The sequence below is a fragment of the Ptychodera flava genome, chromosome 15, assembly GCF_041260155.1.
Source record: "Ptychodera flava strain L36383 chromosome 15, AS_Pfla_20210202, whole genome shotgun sequence".
Taxonomy (NCBI): Eukaryota; Metazoa; Hemichordata; class Enteropneusta; family Ptychoderidae; genus Ptychodera; species Ptychodera flava.
In genome coordinates, this window is record NC_091942.1 from 16,027,598 (window position 1) to 16,045,124 (window position 17,527).

Genomic DNA, 17,527 nt, shown 5'->3' on the forward strand with positions numbered 1-17,527 from the left:
AAAACCAAAGTAAAACATGATATTTTGAGTCCATCATGCTATATTTCCTCATTTCCAAAGGAATTCAATGCCATCTGTGATTCTCATTTATCTTATGAGGTTATTATGAAAATACCGCAAGGGTACACAAGGACATTGGCGCAGCATATCGCCCGATGTGAAGCAGAGGGCGATGTGCGGTGCCAATGTCCGAGTGCATCCTTTGCGGTATTTTCGTAATGACCTTATTATTATACATCTTATATTCGTGACTTGGGCATTAAATTGTCAGAGTAATGACCATTTTCGTGCAATGTCAACAATTTTCTTCCGATTTTATCGCGCCAGTGTGGAACGCTATCTCGGACGCGCGGAGTGTGTGCACTACACACGTACGTACAGAGCACGCGCGAGACATGTTCTGGCATTCGTCCAATGAGTCCCTTGAAACCGTTCAACAGTGAACGGGCAGATACAGCCACAGGGGATGGGGCGCCTAGAAACCGTACGTATTACGCAACGGACGTTCCGTACAGCTTTTTTAGCACACGCAAAATTTTATTGTTCTTGATGGTAGATGTATAATAATGTTCCTTATTTCCCCATGTGATACTTTATTTTTTCAGACAAGATGTCAAGAAAGGAGAGAAGAACACCATTGTTACCTCATACAACAGAAACTTCACCGGCCGCAACGATGCCAACCCAGCAACACATTCATTTGTAGCATCACCAGAGGTAAGGCCATCAGCAATAAACGTACAATGGACTCCATGGATATCTGAGATCGATAAAGCTGCCTCCATACCAATATATTAAAAACCCTTAGGTGATACACTGTAATTATGTGCCTTCATGCCAATATATTAAAAACCCTTAGGTGATACACTGTAATTATGTGCCTTCATGCCAATATATTAAAAACCCTAGGTGATATATAGTCTGATTACCCAGGCATCCAAATCATTTTTGGTCACTGCCATGAGAATGTGTCTCTATACATTATACACATGATTTCATCATTTCATATGTTAAGTCATGCGGACGTGGCATCTTCTTTACGGTGTGCCTTCCTGTTTGACCTTGAATCCCTACCAAGGTCAAATCTCCATTGCGCAATTCCAAGTACTTTCGCTGCATTATTTCAACAATAGGGCTTATTCCTTATGATGTCACATATATATATATATATATATATATATATATATATACATATATATTATATAATATATATATATATATATATATATATATATATATATATATAGTATATATATATATATATATATATCCTGCACCAATCTCTACTGCAGGAAATTGAAATATTCCAAACTAGGACTTCTTTCACTCAATAAACGTGGCAGACATCTCAGATATTGATAGGAACTATCCAGCTAGAGATCGCACTTTCCGTACACTGGTAAACTAAAACATGTATACACCAATGAAAATAAAACATAATCTGCTAGAATGGGTCCAGCCTCAAGCCGTGATAACAACCCTAATCCTGCAAGGCAGTATCACTTTCCCATCTGCCAAGTCTGTGAAAGACAGTATTATTCTATTAAGCAAAATTTCACCTACTTGGCATAGTATGTTATAGCTGGTTTGGTCCATAAAAATCATGTTTACAGTATCTGTGTTTTCAGAAGCTTTCAAATGTTCAAGTCTTTGTTAAAATGCATCATATGGGACATGTTTTGCTTCACTAGTTTTGACCCAACTTGACCTGATGTGACCTTTGAACTTTTCAGGATGAGGAATAACGAACACAAAGTGTGTCAGATGTATTGTCGGGAACACAATGTTATATGCACGGCTGTATCTACAATCATGTTTGTCACCATGGAAACTGTCAGCTTACTATGTGTATTTTTATTTTGAACAGATTGTGACAGCGCTTGCCATTTCAGGAGATCTCACCTTCAACCCGGAGACAGATGAACTGAGAGGAGCCAACGGTGAGAAGTTCAAACTGAAAAGTCCCTGGGGAGACGAGCTACCATCCAAGGTAAAGCAATGCAAATACCTTGTAAAGTGTGAAGTCATGGATGATGACCACCGCAGTACAAAGTGCAATCCTGCAAAGATGTTTAGATCAAAGAAAATCCTCCTTGTACCAAGTTTGATCTTTGTGAACACTGGCCTGTGCCAAAGACACCATCTAGAAACAAGAAAATCAAAGTGGATGAACAGTGTTAAGGGATTTTTGATATTTCATTTGAGGGCTTTGTTGTGTTTGTTAATGATTGACATTGTGCGGGTGACAGACCAAATCATGTTGCACTTACTTTTGAAACTTTGAAAATCAAGTTGGTAAAACGCTGGGTTTACTTTCAATGAAGTTCAACCTGTTCATTGTGACCTGTAACCTGTTATGGGAGAGAGGTGAATTAAACTGTCTTTGTTACGAGGAATACTGAAGCTTGCAACTGGCCCAGCTCCCATCCCCCACACTCTTGGCAACCCTACCAGATAGTGAGTCTCATTTCACCCCACTATGAAAGGAAGGTGGTCAAAATCAGACTTCTTGTCCTTTCGCAGTCAGTACATGTAATATGTGATATGAATCCCTCTGCAAAGTTTATGCTGTACAGATAATCAGGGATACAATAATCAACTTTGCAGAGCCTGGAATACCGTAATTAGATTTGAAATGAATCTATCAGAAAACTGAACACAACAGTCTCAAACATTACCAGACTTTTCACTCACTATGTAAGTCTTAACCCTTTTGAGTGCCAAAGTCAGTTTTTGTTGCCTTTATAAAATGTACCCCAATCAAATTTTTTTCAGATTTTTGCCAAAATTTTGATGAAAATCTGTAGCCAATGAAATGTGATGTCCGTTTGGTCCAAAATTATCAAAACAATTACAGAAAAATTCATAAAAGTTGGTAAAATGTTGCACTAAAATTTTGGTGGGAAAAATTACAGCACTCAAAGGGTTAATCTCGCATGAGATGTTCAAGTGAGTTATGCTAAAATTGACACACACTGTTCTAGACGTGATGAATTCTGTTTATGCCATGCTCACAGGGATTTGATGCAGGAGAAGAAACATATCAAGATCCGCCGAAGGATGGTTCCAGTGTTGCCGTCGATGTGGACCCACAGAGTAACCGTCTTCAGCTATTAGAGCCGTTTGATGCTTGGGATGGAAACGACCTCACAGACATGACTGTACTTATTAAGGTGAGTCCTTGCCAACAACAAGTGGCTTCAAATACAGCCATTTGATGCTTGGGATGGAAATGACCTCATTGACATGACTGTACTTATGAAGGTGAGTCCTTGCCAACAACAAGTGGCAATAGATACAGACATCCTATGGATAGCTACATTCTAACCAGAATTACTATTTATCACTTTTCAGTGAGCAACGATGAGTGGCAGCCCATGATTAACACAGCATATGACATGACTTGATCATTGGTATTTGGGGCAGATGTCTGCGTATTTGAAATTATAAATATCTTTATTGAATTTTCTTATGTTTATGGAAGAGTGTTCACCAGATATTTTCATCAGTCTGCTAAACAAAAGCTTATCCAGTGGAGCTATGTGAGCGGTCTGAAATCACCAAAGTGCGCCTGCAAACTGCGCCGGCGCATTTCAAACTGCGCCCCCATTTTGCGCCGGTATATTGCGCCGCCCAAACTGCGCTCTTACTCTGCGCCATTGCGAAGTTTAAATGTCAAGCACGGTATTAATAGTCTATTTTGGTTTAGTCAGGCGATTTCAAAGAAATATTCATGTTTTTCGTGGGAAATATGGTGAAATGTGTCACTAAAATGCGGAGGATGGGAGTAATTTTTTCCGACACGTATGTGAAGTATGTAATAACATCACCCGAGAGGGAAGGTAACTCCGAGCCAGTCGAGTGTCATTTGCATCTTAAATCGACCTTTGAATCTGTTTGTAGTTTCTACCCGAACCTTGACGGTAAATACTTTCAAAGTAAAAAAAGACGCTAAATTTTACTCTCAAACTATTTCGATGGCCAAATATCTCTGCCATTATAAGTTTCGTAGGGTTACTCTATACTCAGTATATGGCGAGAGTGTCCTAGCTGTCTCAGTGTCCCATCGGAACCTCGTGGACCGTAATTCTTGCTCTAATTCTGCGACCTTTGAATCGTCCAATAATTGCTACTTCCAATTCATGACGACCCCAAATGATAAGGAATGCGACTGATTCTGAGACTCTCAGTTCATAGAAGAGTCAAAGTGCGATCACGTTTGCGACTGAACTTGAGACTCCCATTTCGCTTTGTGATGTACATTTGCGAGTGAATTTGAGACCGGGTCTGAGACTTCATTTAACGTGCAAACAGCAAATGCGACCGTCCTTACGAGTGACTTCCTGACGTAAGGTATAAAGGGTACCGGAAATCGACAAGTGCGAGGCTAAAGTTACGAGAGCGAATGTGAGGGCTTGAAGTGTACGTGCTCACTTTGAAAGTGCGAGCGATAGTGAGAATGTGAAGTGAACTCGGACTGTACATAGTTAGTGCTTGTCAGCATTTATTTCATCACTTTGGTCGAATGAAAACTTACGATCAAAGTCATTGCTGAAAACAGCGATACGATCTCCATGGAAGTACAGTGCTGTGTATCATGAGCGAACAGCTGAGTGAATTCATCATTGGAGTCCCCGATGGAAAGTATTGCAACACTCTTATTTCCAAACACCAAGAAGTTGATATATTCGTCTAAATAAAATATGAATGAGACATTCATCTTTACATAATGGAGAATAGAATATTATATCTGACTACGAAGAACTTTATTTACCAGGTTTTAAAAATCAGCGAGAGATTGATCGGGCTGGGACGTACGATTCACAGACTGATTCAAAGTACTGGTCAAAGTGAAAGGGGACGCCATGAACACTCAATCCCGATGGGTATTTATATAGTTGTGTCAAAAACGGGAGTCACGACCGTGATTAGGTTATTCAGAGTCAATTAACCTTGAAACGGACCAAACGACAGCACACAATTACATACAATCTAGGTCTAGCGTCCTGTGACACTATGGCGGGTTTCCGAGTCCCTGTCGCGGTTTGGAAAACGACCTGCTGACAGCTGATGACAAAACACGCTCATGCTTTTGATCATAGACCCTGGAGCGATGTTTTGATGGGTTTTTAGCTTTCTTTCCCTATAAACAACTTGAAACTAAAATGAAAGACGAAAAAGATCCGTGAACGGACGAGAGGTTTCCTGTAGAAACTTCAGATATTTACTGAGGCGGATCATCGATTTTTTACATCCATGGGCGGATCATGGCAGTGAAATTTACCTCAATGGATGGATCAATCGGAGCACCGAGAATATTGCATTTCCCGTTTGATTTCCAAAACATCATCGTGGAGTTTCTAACAGAAAGGGAAACGACAACTGATATCGTGTCATTTAAATACGGGCTTTTAATCGTTCATTCATTTTAGTTACTATCGTCGTGCCGTTTTAGAAGATTTGTGAGGACCTAAACGACATCATGTGTTGGTCCATTGCCATGGAATCCTATGCCAACGAAAGGTGGTGACTTTTTTCAAAGTTGAATAAAATTCCTTTTTGGTTGTGTTAGTCAATTAATCGAAATATTTTTTGTTCCCAATTGATCATAACCCTCGATTCTCCCGTCTATGATTCGATATTCACTGACTCATTCTTTCTCTTCTTTGTCGATCGATGAAAGTAATTTAATCTTCAATACTCTTTGACAGATGTAACATCTTCACCTATATATTGTCATTAGTTTCTAACCAACGTACAAAAAAATTGGCCCGTTTGCCAAAGCACATGGGTCTATGATTGCGTGAACGGCCGTACTCTATGCATTGGAAAGATATTCATGTTGCAGTCTGCCCGAAAACAAAACCCGAGGATGTTTAGGCGATAACAAAGGCGATGACTCAGTTGCATAAAAACAAAACTAAACTTTTCGGACATCATATTTTATCTTGGCGTCGATTCGATGTGGAACCATACGCTGATCGCCCATATTCTCCATAAACAGATAAAGCTAGTCATAACACTTCTGCGACAAATCCGTGGTGTTTCTCCCCGTGAACGTCCTTGAACCCGTAGCCGCGACCATTGTTTTTTGATGTGTTCCGTGCTTGATGATCGGTAGAATTAATGTATCAAAATTTGAAGACACATGTGACTAAATCCTGTGATTGTTAGACAATTGATGGTGTGTAGGGGCGAGACGGAAAGAAACAATCCAAGGACCAAGCTAGGGAGCATCATGCATTGCATGCTTTCTAACAAAGAGCTGCGTGTTTCCATATCTATATACCATACAAAATCCGGCTTTGACCAATGTTCCTGTCCTGTTTCGGAGGATAACTTTCGAGCTGCGTAACCGATGTTGAGGTTCAGATATCCGAATATCTTCGTGTTCGAAAGGCTTATTGATTTACAGTGAATACAACTTTTGTATAATTAGTTTACGTGTACATAACCCAGCACACGGGGAAAAGCCAAATACTTACCAATACCAGGTTGGAAAATTTCAGCGAGTCGCTCTCATCAGAGGTCGAGGAAAATAAATATGTCGGTATCGTTGCTCCGCCATGTTTATTGTTGTTTGTGCGACTAGTTTGAAAGTCATAGACTTTCTATAGGTGAAATTCATATTGCCATTCAATATTTTACACACGAAGTCACCTGTCACCTCCATTCGGAAGCAAAAACGTTTACACAGAATGTTTTTATAGTGAAAACTAGCTCCAGGCCGTGACATGTCTCTAGTCACGAAGAAACTTCGTAAATCAAAATCGACATCAACATTGAGCTATGATCGTGAACCGTTAAATAAATGTCGGCAAAATAAAACATCGAATGGCTAAACTTTTGGGGAGAGAGAGAGAGAGAGAGAGAGAGAGAGAGAGAGAGAGAGGAGAGAGAGAGAGAGAGAGAGAGAGGGAGGGAGGGGGTTTCTGCAGTCGCGAACTGATCATGGTCTTTAGGATGGATAAATGCAGGGTCGGTTTACACATTTGCGCTGCACAGATATCGAAAATGTACAGATACTTTCCCGAAATTTGACTTATTTTATAACATGAGTGGAACAAAACCAAAATTATTGACGTTACTCTTCGGATGTTTGACTTGCAAGTTTGCTAAAGTTAGATTACATGTATACTTACAGAAAATGGACGCCGTAGTCTTCTGTTCAAAAAATATATGTTCTTCAACACCACGTTTCTTATGATCGGTGATGTCACATTTATTTATTTTACCTTCTCGTGTCTATTTATAGACAGAGAAGGTATTAGAGTTGAAAACCAATATGCTGCTGTCAAGAACTTCCGTCTGTCAAGACTTCCGTCTGTCAAGATCCGTTGACGTCATGCCATTGTGATGGGTCATATCATAAACTGGTAGGGTGTGTCATGGCTCAGGTTGAGGTGTGGGAGAACGATTTTGAGCTATGTGACAAAAATCAAAAGGGACTTAGCGGCATAGCCACAGTGTTAAGCCTTTCTCCAAGGTTTCTTAGTTGACTACAATCTATTACAGACTACTGAGCTGACGTTAGGGGTACTCACTTTGTGTTGCTCACTCTGTGAGCGCTAGTGTTTGGTACTGAGTTGCGTGGATATCCCCTCATGTCCTCACGTGATCTGGGCCTGTTGCATAAACTGCAGAGATGATCACATGCCTCCGAGTCTGAAAACTGTCATTGTGTAAGCCTGTCGGCATTTTCCTTGCATTTTTTCTCATTTAATTTAGCAAAATATCGGCGAGTACCTCAATATTTCAAGATAACCCTTTCTTCCCAATCGTTTCCTGGAGTTTCAGAGTCATATGAACGAAAATGAGTGAAAGTTTTAGACAGGAAAATCGGACGTCGGCCATGTTCAATGTTTACAGTACAATCAGAAGTTTACGTGGAGGAAATTAACCAACAAACACAGGAGTGTTCATGATGCCCGCCCTCTAGAGGCAGACCTTCCTATATGAAGTACCACATTTGATGCTTGTGGAAAGCTTGACCACACAAGGAGCATTTAAACTTTTAGAAAATGACAAACTGAATAAGAAGGTATTCAGAAAATGTCAAATACTGAGGAAAAATGCGCAAATATTCAAAATAACAGGTTAACTGATTGGTCAGCTATAAAAAACAATGAAAATGTTTATGATCAAAAGTTTTTGAGATGCGCACATTTTAACAAATACAGAAATTATTAACATTATAAATATAAGACCAAACTATTTTTTCAGGGATGGGACAGGTTGGAAATGAGGGGTGAGAGACAAAGGCACTCCTATTGCTGCATGTGGATGCAGCCACACCATTTCATTTACAGCATACTTATTCACTGTGTTGTGTTCAAGTTCCATATTGTACTGACTGTCATACAAGGATAACATAAGCAAATCAAATCAAATTAGAAAAGGATCGATGCTGTTGTGTGGATTTTGCTGAACATGGCTGATATTTCGCCCTATATATTTGGTATCCAGCAAAGGCATATTTTGATGTAAAGTCAAAATTAACACTACATTGCTGACAATATATTTTACCGTTTCTGCATAAATTTTTTTTTTAAATTATAGTATATTAGTACTTCAAACAGATTAACAGTTATCGTGATGTCAACCCATAATTTTACATCACAAAGACTGTAATTCTGCCAATTTTTTTTGTTTTTCAGTCATTTTATAAATTTTGCACTGCACAAGATGATTGAACAAATTGCAATGTTTGAATTTGTAAACTCAAAGAATAAAAATCCTTTGGTCACAAATTAAATTATTTTTTGAAAAGAAATTTACTCTTAAACACTTTTAGCATATATTCTTTACACGGTCATGTATTTCAAGGAAAATATGCCTATTAAAAACAGTAATTTCTTCACTTTCAATTTTTTTTCAATACTATGACAATTATCAGCCATGAGGGTAAACACAAGACCAGATAGGCGTTTTCATCATTTCCACAGGACTCTTGGAAAATCCATTAAAAACAGTTAAAAGTGACTGGAAATGATCACTTGGTATACATTTAATTTACAGATGCCAGGTTGTGTATTTCACATGCACTCAGGTCAGTAAGGAAGTGCGTCATTACTATTTTGGACTGTTAATTCTTATTTCTGAATTGTTTAACTTTTTTCCACATTGAACTATCTATCTTAGGCAGTTTATACTGTAGCTTAGAATTTTTTTGATTGATGTATTTAATGATCTTTTGGGTTCTTTGGGTCCATATCCCACCTCATGCCCCTACATCATCAACTATTTACCAACAACTCCATGCCAACAACCAATTACCTGACCTGGCCACACATTAGAGAAGGTACAGCGTCATTGACGGTATTTTTATAAATATAAATTAATGCACCGATTTCAAACCGTAATTATTTTTTCTTGTCGAATTGAGAGAGTTTTTAGTAGTTCTGTAGACAAAACGATCGGAAACAGCAGAGTATCTTGGCAATGGCACGACATCTACGCTATCGTTTAGCTGCAATAATTGTACAGTTGCAGCCAGAGCCCCGGGTAAGCCGAATTCGGAACGTAATAACGCCAGTTGCAGCGGCGTCGTGGATTGACTGTACCTTTGTCATTTCTGTTGAAGTACACCTATTATTGCTACAAGAATTGTGGGCTTCATGAAACGTTGTTTCTCTGTACATGTATAGGCCTACTGGTCTTGCCGTTATATTCAGTGTCGTATAATCTGTTGTTTGCATGTCAACACATTGGCCTGTGTACAACCTCCTGTGCACACTAATCTTGACCGTAATTTACAAAGACATAAACATTCGATCCCGTCCGTGGATGTCAAAGGTGAACGGGATTAACTTGATCCCGGGTATCAAGTCCCTGGCCTTTATGGAGATGCAAAATTCACAAATTTTGACTGCTGCTGAGGCCAAGCCACGATACCGCCAAGTGAGTGTAATCCGTCCCATACAAACATAACATGGTCTCGTACCTCCGAGACTCCGTGAAAACATGTCATATCATTTTTCGAGCTGCATTTTTTAGGCACGGATATTAATATCTACAGTCTGCACTGCCAAAGCGTCCTGCTACGCAAGTGCGACTACTCGATGTTGTGACACTCGGAAGTGTTTTGGCGCAGAGTAGGCCTAAGGGCGCAGTTTGGGCGGCGCAATATACCGGCGCAAAATGGGGGCGCAGTTTGAAATGCGCCGGCGCAGATTGCCGGCGCACTTTGGTGATTTCAGACCGCTTACATACCTGCTTATCCAGTGGAAAATGGCAAACCTTGGTAGCGCATTCCAACACAAAATGTTTGACATTGTTGAAATATCGGGCCTATCGCGACCAAATCGTGATTCTGGTGTGATATATCATATCGCTACAGTGGCATGTTTGTATAAGTATAAAATGGGCATTTTCTATGCCGTTAGTTATACTTAACGAAAATACCCGCAATATATTTGATGTTGTCAGTGCTAAATTTATTTTACCCGAGGGAGATTTTCAGTTGAGAGCAAAAGATTGGAAACGATTTAATTCAACAAAACAGACGTAAAGCTATGAACAGTACCTAAGTTGTATAGACCCATTGCTTCAAGGGCTTGAAATCAGACCTTTGTACTAAAAAAGGGAATGGAAAGATCATGAACAGTTGTCCTCAGCAATGGCTAGTGTACCCTCTATGCCAATTTGATACACACCAATGACTGAAGAATGTTGTATTTGACACAGGGAAATTGTATTAATGGTATAGGGCTGACTGAAGGAAATTTGTTGAAAAATCCTCAGTGGACTCAAAGAGTTGAGAAATCTGTAAAGTTAAGAGGGCACACTGTTAATGGATTTTCACTGAACGTAGCATGTGCCTCAAAATGAAAGACTTAAAGGTCTGGTGAAATGCCCATGTTGCAAAATCACAGAAATACAGTTGATGGTCTATAAAACAGTTACATTCATTTCTTTTTTCGTTTAGCGCGCGTGATTATGAAATATGGCAAAAGAAAATGCAATGTGGGCGTGTCCCCCGAGCCTCTCCAGTCGACTTTTTTCGGCTTTCCGAAGTTTGCCCGACGCCGTATCTCATAACGGGAATTAAAGTATTTCACACCTCCGTAAGCTCCCTACGGGGGGTAACTTCTAGGGTTTCCGCTTACATGATCAGGACAGTGTCCTCCTTCACTATGGGAGAACGTTGTTCTTTTGGTGCCTGTGACAGCGGCAAGAACATGAACGGCTCAACTGTAAACTTTTTCAAGTTCCCGTCAAGTGTTGAGTGTTTGAACCATAATGTGCTTGTCTCTGCTGGTTCGTACGATCGGCCACGGTCCCTCGGCTGAGCCTGCCTCGCTACTCGCTACACAGAAGGTTGGGACCGCAATGCAAATCAACAGCATGAACACCAACACTGAACGTTGTGACTGCCATTAAAATGCACTTGTCTACAACACGGAACGTCGGGATCGCAATGCAAATCAACAGTAACTTAAAACGTAAATGGGACCGTGATTAAAATGCACTATAACTACAAATCAGCTGCATTAACAGCAACACTGAATTGACTACCATTAAAACGAACACAATACGGAACATAGAGATGGCGATACAAATCATGGAGGTAGAGTCCTTCATGATACAAATCGACAGCAACACGGAACGCGTCGTTGGGACGGCATTGAAGAACAACGGGGAATACCGGGCCACGAGGACCGCGATGCAAATCGGCCGCAACATGGAATGTTGAAGACTGTGATTAAAATGCACAACACAGAACATCGAGACCGCAATGTAAATCAACTGCAACACCGAACCTTGTTGCCTCGATTAAAATGCGTATGTCTGCTATGTATAGCAAAAGTTTCAATTCTCGCGAGCGAGCGTTCCTATGCCCGCTGTACACTAGACAAAATGACGTCAAATTTATCGCGAGGGCTCGATTGCGTGTGTCTAAGTTTCAATTCTCGCGAGAGCCATTTATGCATGCTGCACACTAGACTAAATGACGTCAAATCTCTCGCGAGACTTGGCTCGATTGCAAATACGTACGACGGAAAGAACGCAATAATACGGAAGTAGACACAGTTTTTGCGAATCGCCGAGAGAGAAGCGCAGATTAAACAAAAGACTAAAAAACCAACGTTTTTTCTTTATTTTCACCATATTTTTTAAACAAAATCAGTTTCGCCGCTGTGGCGAATTAGGATCGATTTTTTTTCGCCACTTCGGATTTCGATTCGCATTGGCGAACGTGGCAAATGGGCAGCGCGAAGACTGGAGCCTGTTTTGTTAGCGGATACCGGGCAGAGATAAGGCGGCGTTGGACCGCTATTCGATGTAAATGAACACACCTGTGACGTCACAGACGGCCAACTATTATCCCCGCTATGGGCGTGACCTGAGTGTCGCAAAATGACCCCATGAAAGCCGCGCATAGAAATATCAAAAAAATTAACACTTGCGCGTACTTTTAGGTTGCAATTCTGTTGCGAGTGTAATAGTATTGACCCCCTGGAAGATATTCAGTCACACGAACGGGACCATTTCACCAGACCTTTAACCCTTTCACCACCATGGTTTGTCCCAAATCTATTGTTTTCTATGGTAAGTTGGATCTGTATACAGGGAACTGGGGTGAAAGACTTAAACTTCCGCTCAAACTTTCCATAGGAAAACTTAAACCATTCCCTTTCAAAATGAAGAACAAAAATCAGGGGTCACCATTCAAAATTTTGTTCTAGAGAAACAGATAACAAGGTATTTATGGACACTGAAATTCAAAATGGCTGCCATTCCTGTGTCGACAGTATGGGGGAAAATGAAATTTTCAATATTCACAAAAGTAAGCAGGTGAAAACGTTAGTCAATCATGAACCTCAAAATGAGACCCCACAGGCGGGTAACCAAATTAGTATTGTAAAATTTTAGAGTCAGAATATCTGTCCCCGAGGTATGTTCTGCTGTATGCAAGTATTAGAAGTGATCATATTGACACAACTTCTGTTGTAACCCCTTGCAGGTAAAAGGAAAGTGTACGACAGACCACATCAGTGCTGCTGGTCCTTGGTTGAAATACCGTGGACATCTTGATAACATCTCAAATAATCTATTCATCGGGTAAGTCATTGCTTGAAGAGTCAAGAAAAATTATATTGTGCAATCTGAAAATAGTTCCTTGATTGACACTCTAAGTTTTCTGATATATGACGCATTTTTTTTGCTTGTTAAGACATAAGACAAGGACATTTCATTTTCCAGGGTAGCATGAAGCTTAATAAAAATATGAATGAGGAAGTTAGCATTTGTTTGGTAGTCTGTGAACATAGGTGCTTGTAAAATATTTGGAACAAGACTTCACCATAAATGGATGAACTAGAAAACGTCTCATCACCATCATTATGAACTTGAAATTCCTCAACAGTTTTCCTAATTTTTTCTCTCTCTCATTTCCGTCCCTAACTATCTACTTCCTCTCCATCTCAGTGCTGTCAATTCAGAGAACAACGAGGTGAACAAGATCAGAAACCAAGTAACTGGAGAGTTTGGATCAGTACCAGACACCGCTAGATTTTACAAGGTAAAAACCCAGTATACACAGCATGTCAGTTTTGGCTGCTGTCCACAAACAGTGTGTGAATCAATGATGGGTGCAGACCCACTGGGATGTGTCACAAAACGGTGTGAGAAACAACAGAGCAAGCAAAGCAAAACATCAAAATCAGGTCTATCACTGTATGAGGTCTCTGCTCAAAAGTTTCACAAAGACACGACATTTGCATTGTATTGATCATTTGACTATTCAATGAAAGTTATGCCCTCCAATGTAGACATTTTCATCAATTTTATCGGGTACAATCCAATGAAAGAGCATTTTAAGGAGTCAGCAACAAAATATGACCACAGGTGCAAAGGCCCGCAGTATTGTTGACATTCCTTTTGGGAACCACAACTATTATGACTTTCTCTTGTGTGAAACTCCATTACATTGCAATTTATGATTGTGCCTAATACCCGTACACTCTGTCAAATGGGTAAGTATTAATGAGACACTTGCTATGCAAGGCTTCTTGTAAGCAAACAGTAAATGCATGCCTGAGTAAACAATCTTAGTACTGTAACTTTCATCTGGGCCTTACAGAGAAGAGTACAATCACCTAGTATTGCTATGCTTTGTGCAAGTCTTGATGCTAAGTGTGCCATGTAATACGTCCTGTAAGCAAACTGTAAATACAGGCCTTCATAAAATACAAATCGGGATATCACCGTTTTGTGCAAGCGTCACATGTTCAGTGATATCGGTATTGTGTCTGAATTTTCAGGCCCAGAAAATGCCATGGGTCACAGTCGGCGATGAGAACTACGGAGAAGGCAGCAGCAGGGAACATGCAGCGTTAGAACCAAGGCATCTCGGTGGCAGGGCTATCATTGTCAAGAGTTTTGCTAGAATTCACGGTAAGATTGCACACAGTTGCTGAATTCATAAAAAACTTCCCATAGATGATGTCTTGAACCTCTGGACTTTCTTGAATGTAGAATGCTATAATGAATTCCTTTAAAAAAATTCAGCACTAGAAAATTCCAGAGAGATCATACACGTGTTCATGATATGTTTGATATAATAGTGGTAACTGTAGTTAAAGGTATACTGTCACCTGTAATCTAAATATGCCCATATACAGGCAATGGGCATTCCTTGGTATTCAAAATGCCCATGTGAGGGCACTGTTTTTAAAAAGCGGCCACCTGCTTAAAATCTGTGATTGGTTAGATTTTCTCTTTCCATGGTAACTGTGGCAAAATTGAAACAGGTGACAGTATACCTTTAAGGGGTTAAACTAATGGCAAGACTAAAAAGAGAACCAAATGTGGAGTTCTGATTGTCAGATCAAGGAATGTGTTCATTTATGTGTTGATCTGTGATTACGAAGATTCAAGAATATGGAAAAGTGATAAAATATCACTCTATCTGGAAACAATCGGACCAGATAACTGAAATTTTTAGTACACATGGTTGTCCAGATCTGCAAACAAATATACATATCTTTTCAGATCACTGTACTGTACTATACTTGTTGGATACCAGATCAGTTGAAGACAAATTTACCTCACAGCCTTCAAATGTTAAAAGTTAATGCTACACTGTAAAACCCTTTATTGTGTGCTGAGTTTCTCTGACCCCACCCTCTTTTTTAGTCCCCGCGGACAAAGTCCGGCGGGACTTATAGATTGGGTCCCGTCCGTGTGTCCGTCCGTCCGTCCGTCCGTCCGTCCGTCATCAACAGTTTCTCAGACACTGCCAAACCAATTTTGTTCAAACTTGGCACAAAGGCATAGCACTATGACCTACAGATGCACATCGATTTATTTTGCAATACGATCCAATATGGCCGCCAGGCGGCCTTTTATTACAATTTTTTCATGTACGGAGCCATAACTCAGACATGTTTCAACCGATTTTATTCAAAGTTGGTACAAGGACAATGACCAATGTCATACATATGCACATTGATTTGTTTTGTGATACGATCCAATATGGCCGCCAGGCGGCCATTTTGTTTCGATTTTTTCATGTACAGTGCCATAACTCAGGCATATCTCAACCGATTTTATTCAAACTTGGTACAAGGACATTGACCTATGTCATATATATGCATGTCGATTTGTTTTGTGGTACGATCCAATATGGCCACCAGGCGGCCATTTTATTACGATTTTTTCATGTACAGTGCCATAACTCAGACATGTTTCAACAGATTTTATTCAAAGTTGGTACAAGGACATTGACCAATGTCATATATATGCGTGTGGATTTGTTTTGTGATATGATCCAATATGGCCGCCAGGCGGCCATTTTGTTATGATTTTTTCGTGTACAAGGCCATAATTCAGGCATATCTCAACTGATTTTATTCAAAGTTGGTACAAGGACATTGACCTATGGTATACGTATGCACATTGAATTGTTTTGTGATACGATCCAATATAGCCGCCTTGTGGCCATTTTTTTTACGACTTTCCATGTCCTGAACAATAACTCAGACATGTATCAAGCAAATTTATTCAAAGTTGGTACAAGGACATTGACTTATAGTATACATAAGTACATTGATTTGTTTCTCGATATGGTCTGATATGGCCACATGGTAGCAATTTTGTTATGGTTTTTTTCATGTCGAGAGCCATAACTCTAGCAAGTCTCAACTGATTTTATTAGTTTGTACCTGGACATTGACTTATGTAATACATATACGTGTTGATTTTTAAACAGTAAGATCAAATATCGCTGCGTGGCGGCAAATTTGTTACGATTTTCTCTTGTACTGAGCCATAACTCAGACATACCGGTATTTCCAACAGTATCATTCAAAGTTGGTACAAGGACATTGACCTATTTCATACATGCTCGTCAGTTGTTTCACATCATGTAGCAGTATCATGTCAATTATTGAAGTTTCATAATTAGGTTGATATGTCAGAAATACTGCATCAAATTTCATGAAACTTTGTACAGATGTTAAGCTCACATTGCTTTAACAGTGAAAAAGACATTTATCAGTGTCATTTTAATTAATTTGTAATTGCATATGTAATGACCTTTCCTAATTAGAGTGATATATCCACAAATACAACGTCAAATTTGATGAAACTTGATACAGATGTTGATCTCATAGTGTTGTAAATACTACATTAAACTTTATGAAATATGGTACGGTTATCTATTAGTGTTAGGATAGAATGAAAAAATGTTTTGCAACATCCTGTCAACTAATTCCCAGTTGACTCATTTAATGACCTTTAGGATAGTGGCCTACATTGGTTTTATGTTTTTCATCACCATGGAACTCATTCTTGGCCATTGAGTGCCATCTGTATCAAAGTATTTTTATCACAGAACCTGTAATCAAAGTACCCATTAGCAAGCGGGGACTGGGTCATCAACGATGACTTTTCCTTTACAGAGACCAACTTGAAGAAACAAGGTGTATTGCCACTGACCTTTGCCAACCCACATGATTATGAATATATTCATCCAGACAGCAAAATATCACTACTCAATCTTAAAGACCTGACGCCAGGAAAGGTCAGTCTATCAGCTGTTCATTTGTTGTGCATGGCGTTTATAGTGACCATGGCAATCTTTCTCACAGATTTTGAAATAAGAGTTTGATTTCTTGGATAGAAAAGCGTGTACTGTAGTGTGTATTTGGGTCAGGTACTTTAAACAAGGCCTGTATTTACAACGGTATAAGTGTCTACCCTTGTGCTTTTTATAGTCTGAGGTAAAAGGGAAGGTTTTATGACGCTGTTAAGTGATATTGTGCTAGAATTTACAGGTAGTTTTCGCTTATGGGCGGAAAGAAAGTATTTCAAATGATGAAAGACGTGAAGATTTGTTACTTTTTGCCTGTGATATTATGAATCATTTTTTACTGAATATTCCATCAGTTTATCACTGTCGGAGTTTTAGTGTAGTGTACTGGTTAATAAATTGTTATCCTGTCAAGGTGAAACTACAGTGTGTGTTTTTGATTTGACATTTTGTTAGGGTTTTTTAATATGCTCTGAATTCTGCTTTGAT

The 17,527-nt window shown here is 39.6% G+C and overlaps 1 protein-coding gene across 1 annotated transcript in view; it reads left to right on the forward strand.

Moving 5' to 3' along the window:
* The window catches only part of LOC139151322 (aconitate hydratase, mitochondrial-like), a 57,195-nt gene that overhangs the window by 38,545 nt on the left and 1,123 nt on the right, over window positions 1-17,527 (forward strand). Inside the window, exons 15-21 of the mRNA XM_070724018.1 lie at window positions 606-717; window positions 1,868-1,990; window positions 3,018-3,173; window positions 12,968-13,065; window positions 13,432-13,525; window positions 14,268-14,400; window positions 16,908-17,029. Of these exons, the coding sequence (XP_070580119.1) occupies window positions 606-717; window positions 1,868-1,990; window positions 3,018-3,173; window positions 12,968-13,065; window positions 13,432-13,525; window positions 14,268-14,400; window positions 16,908-17,029 (838 nt within the window). The remainder of the gene's footprint in view (window positions 1-605; window positions 718-1,867; window positions 1,991-3,017; window positions 3,174-12,967; window positions 13,066-13,431; window positions 13,526-14,267; window positions 14,401-16,907; window positions 17,030-17,527) is intronic.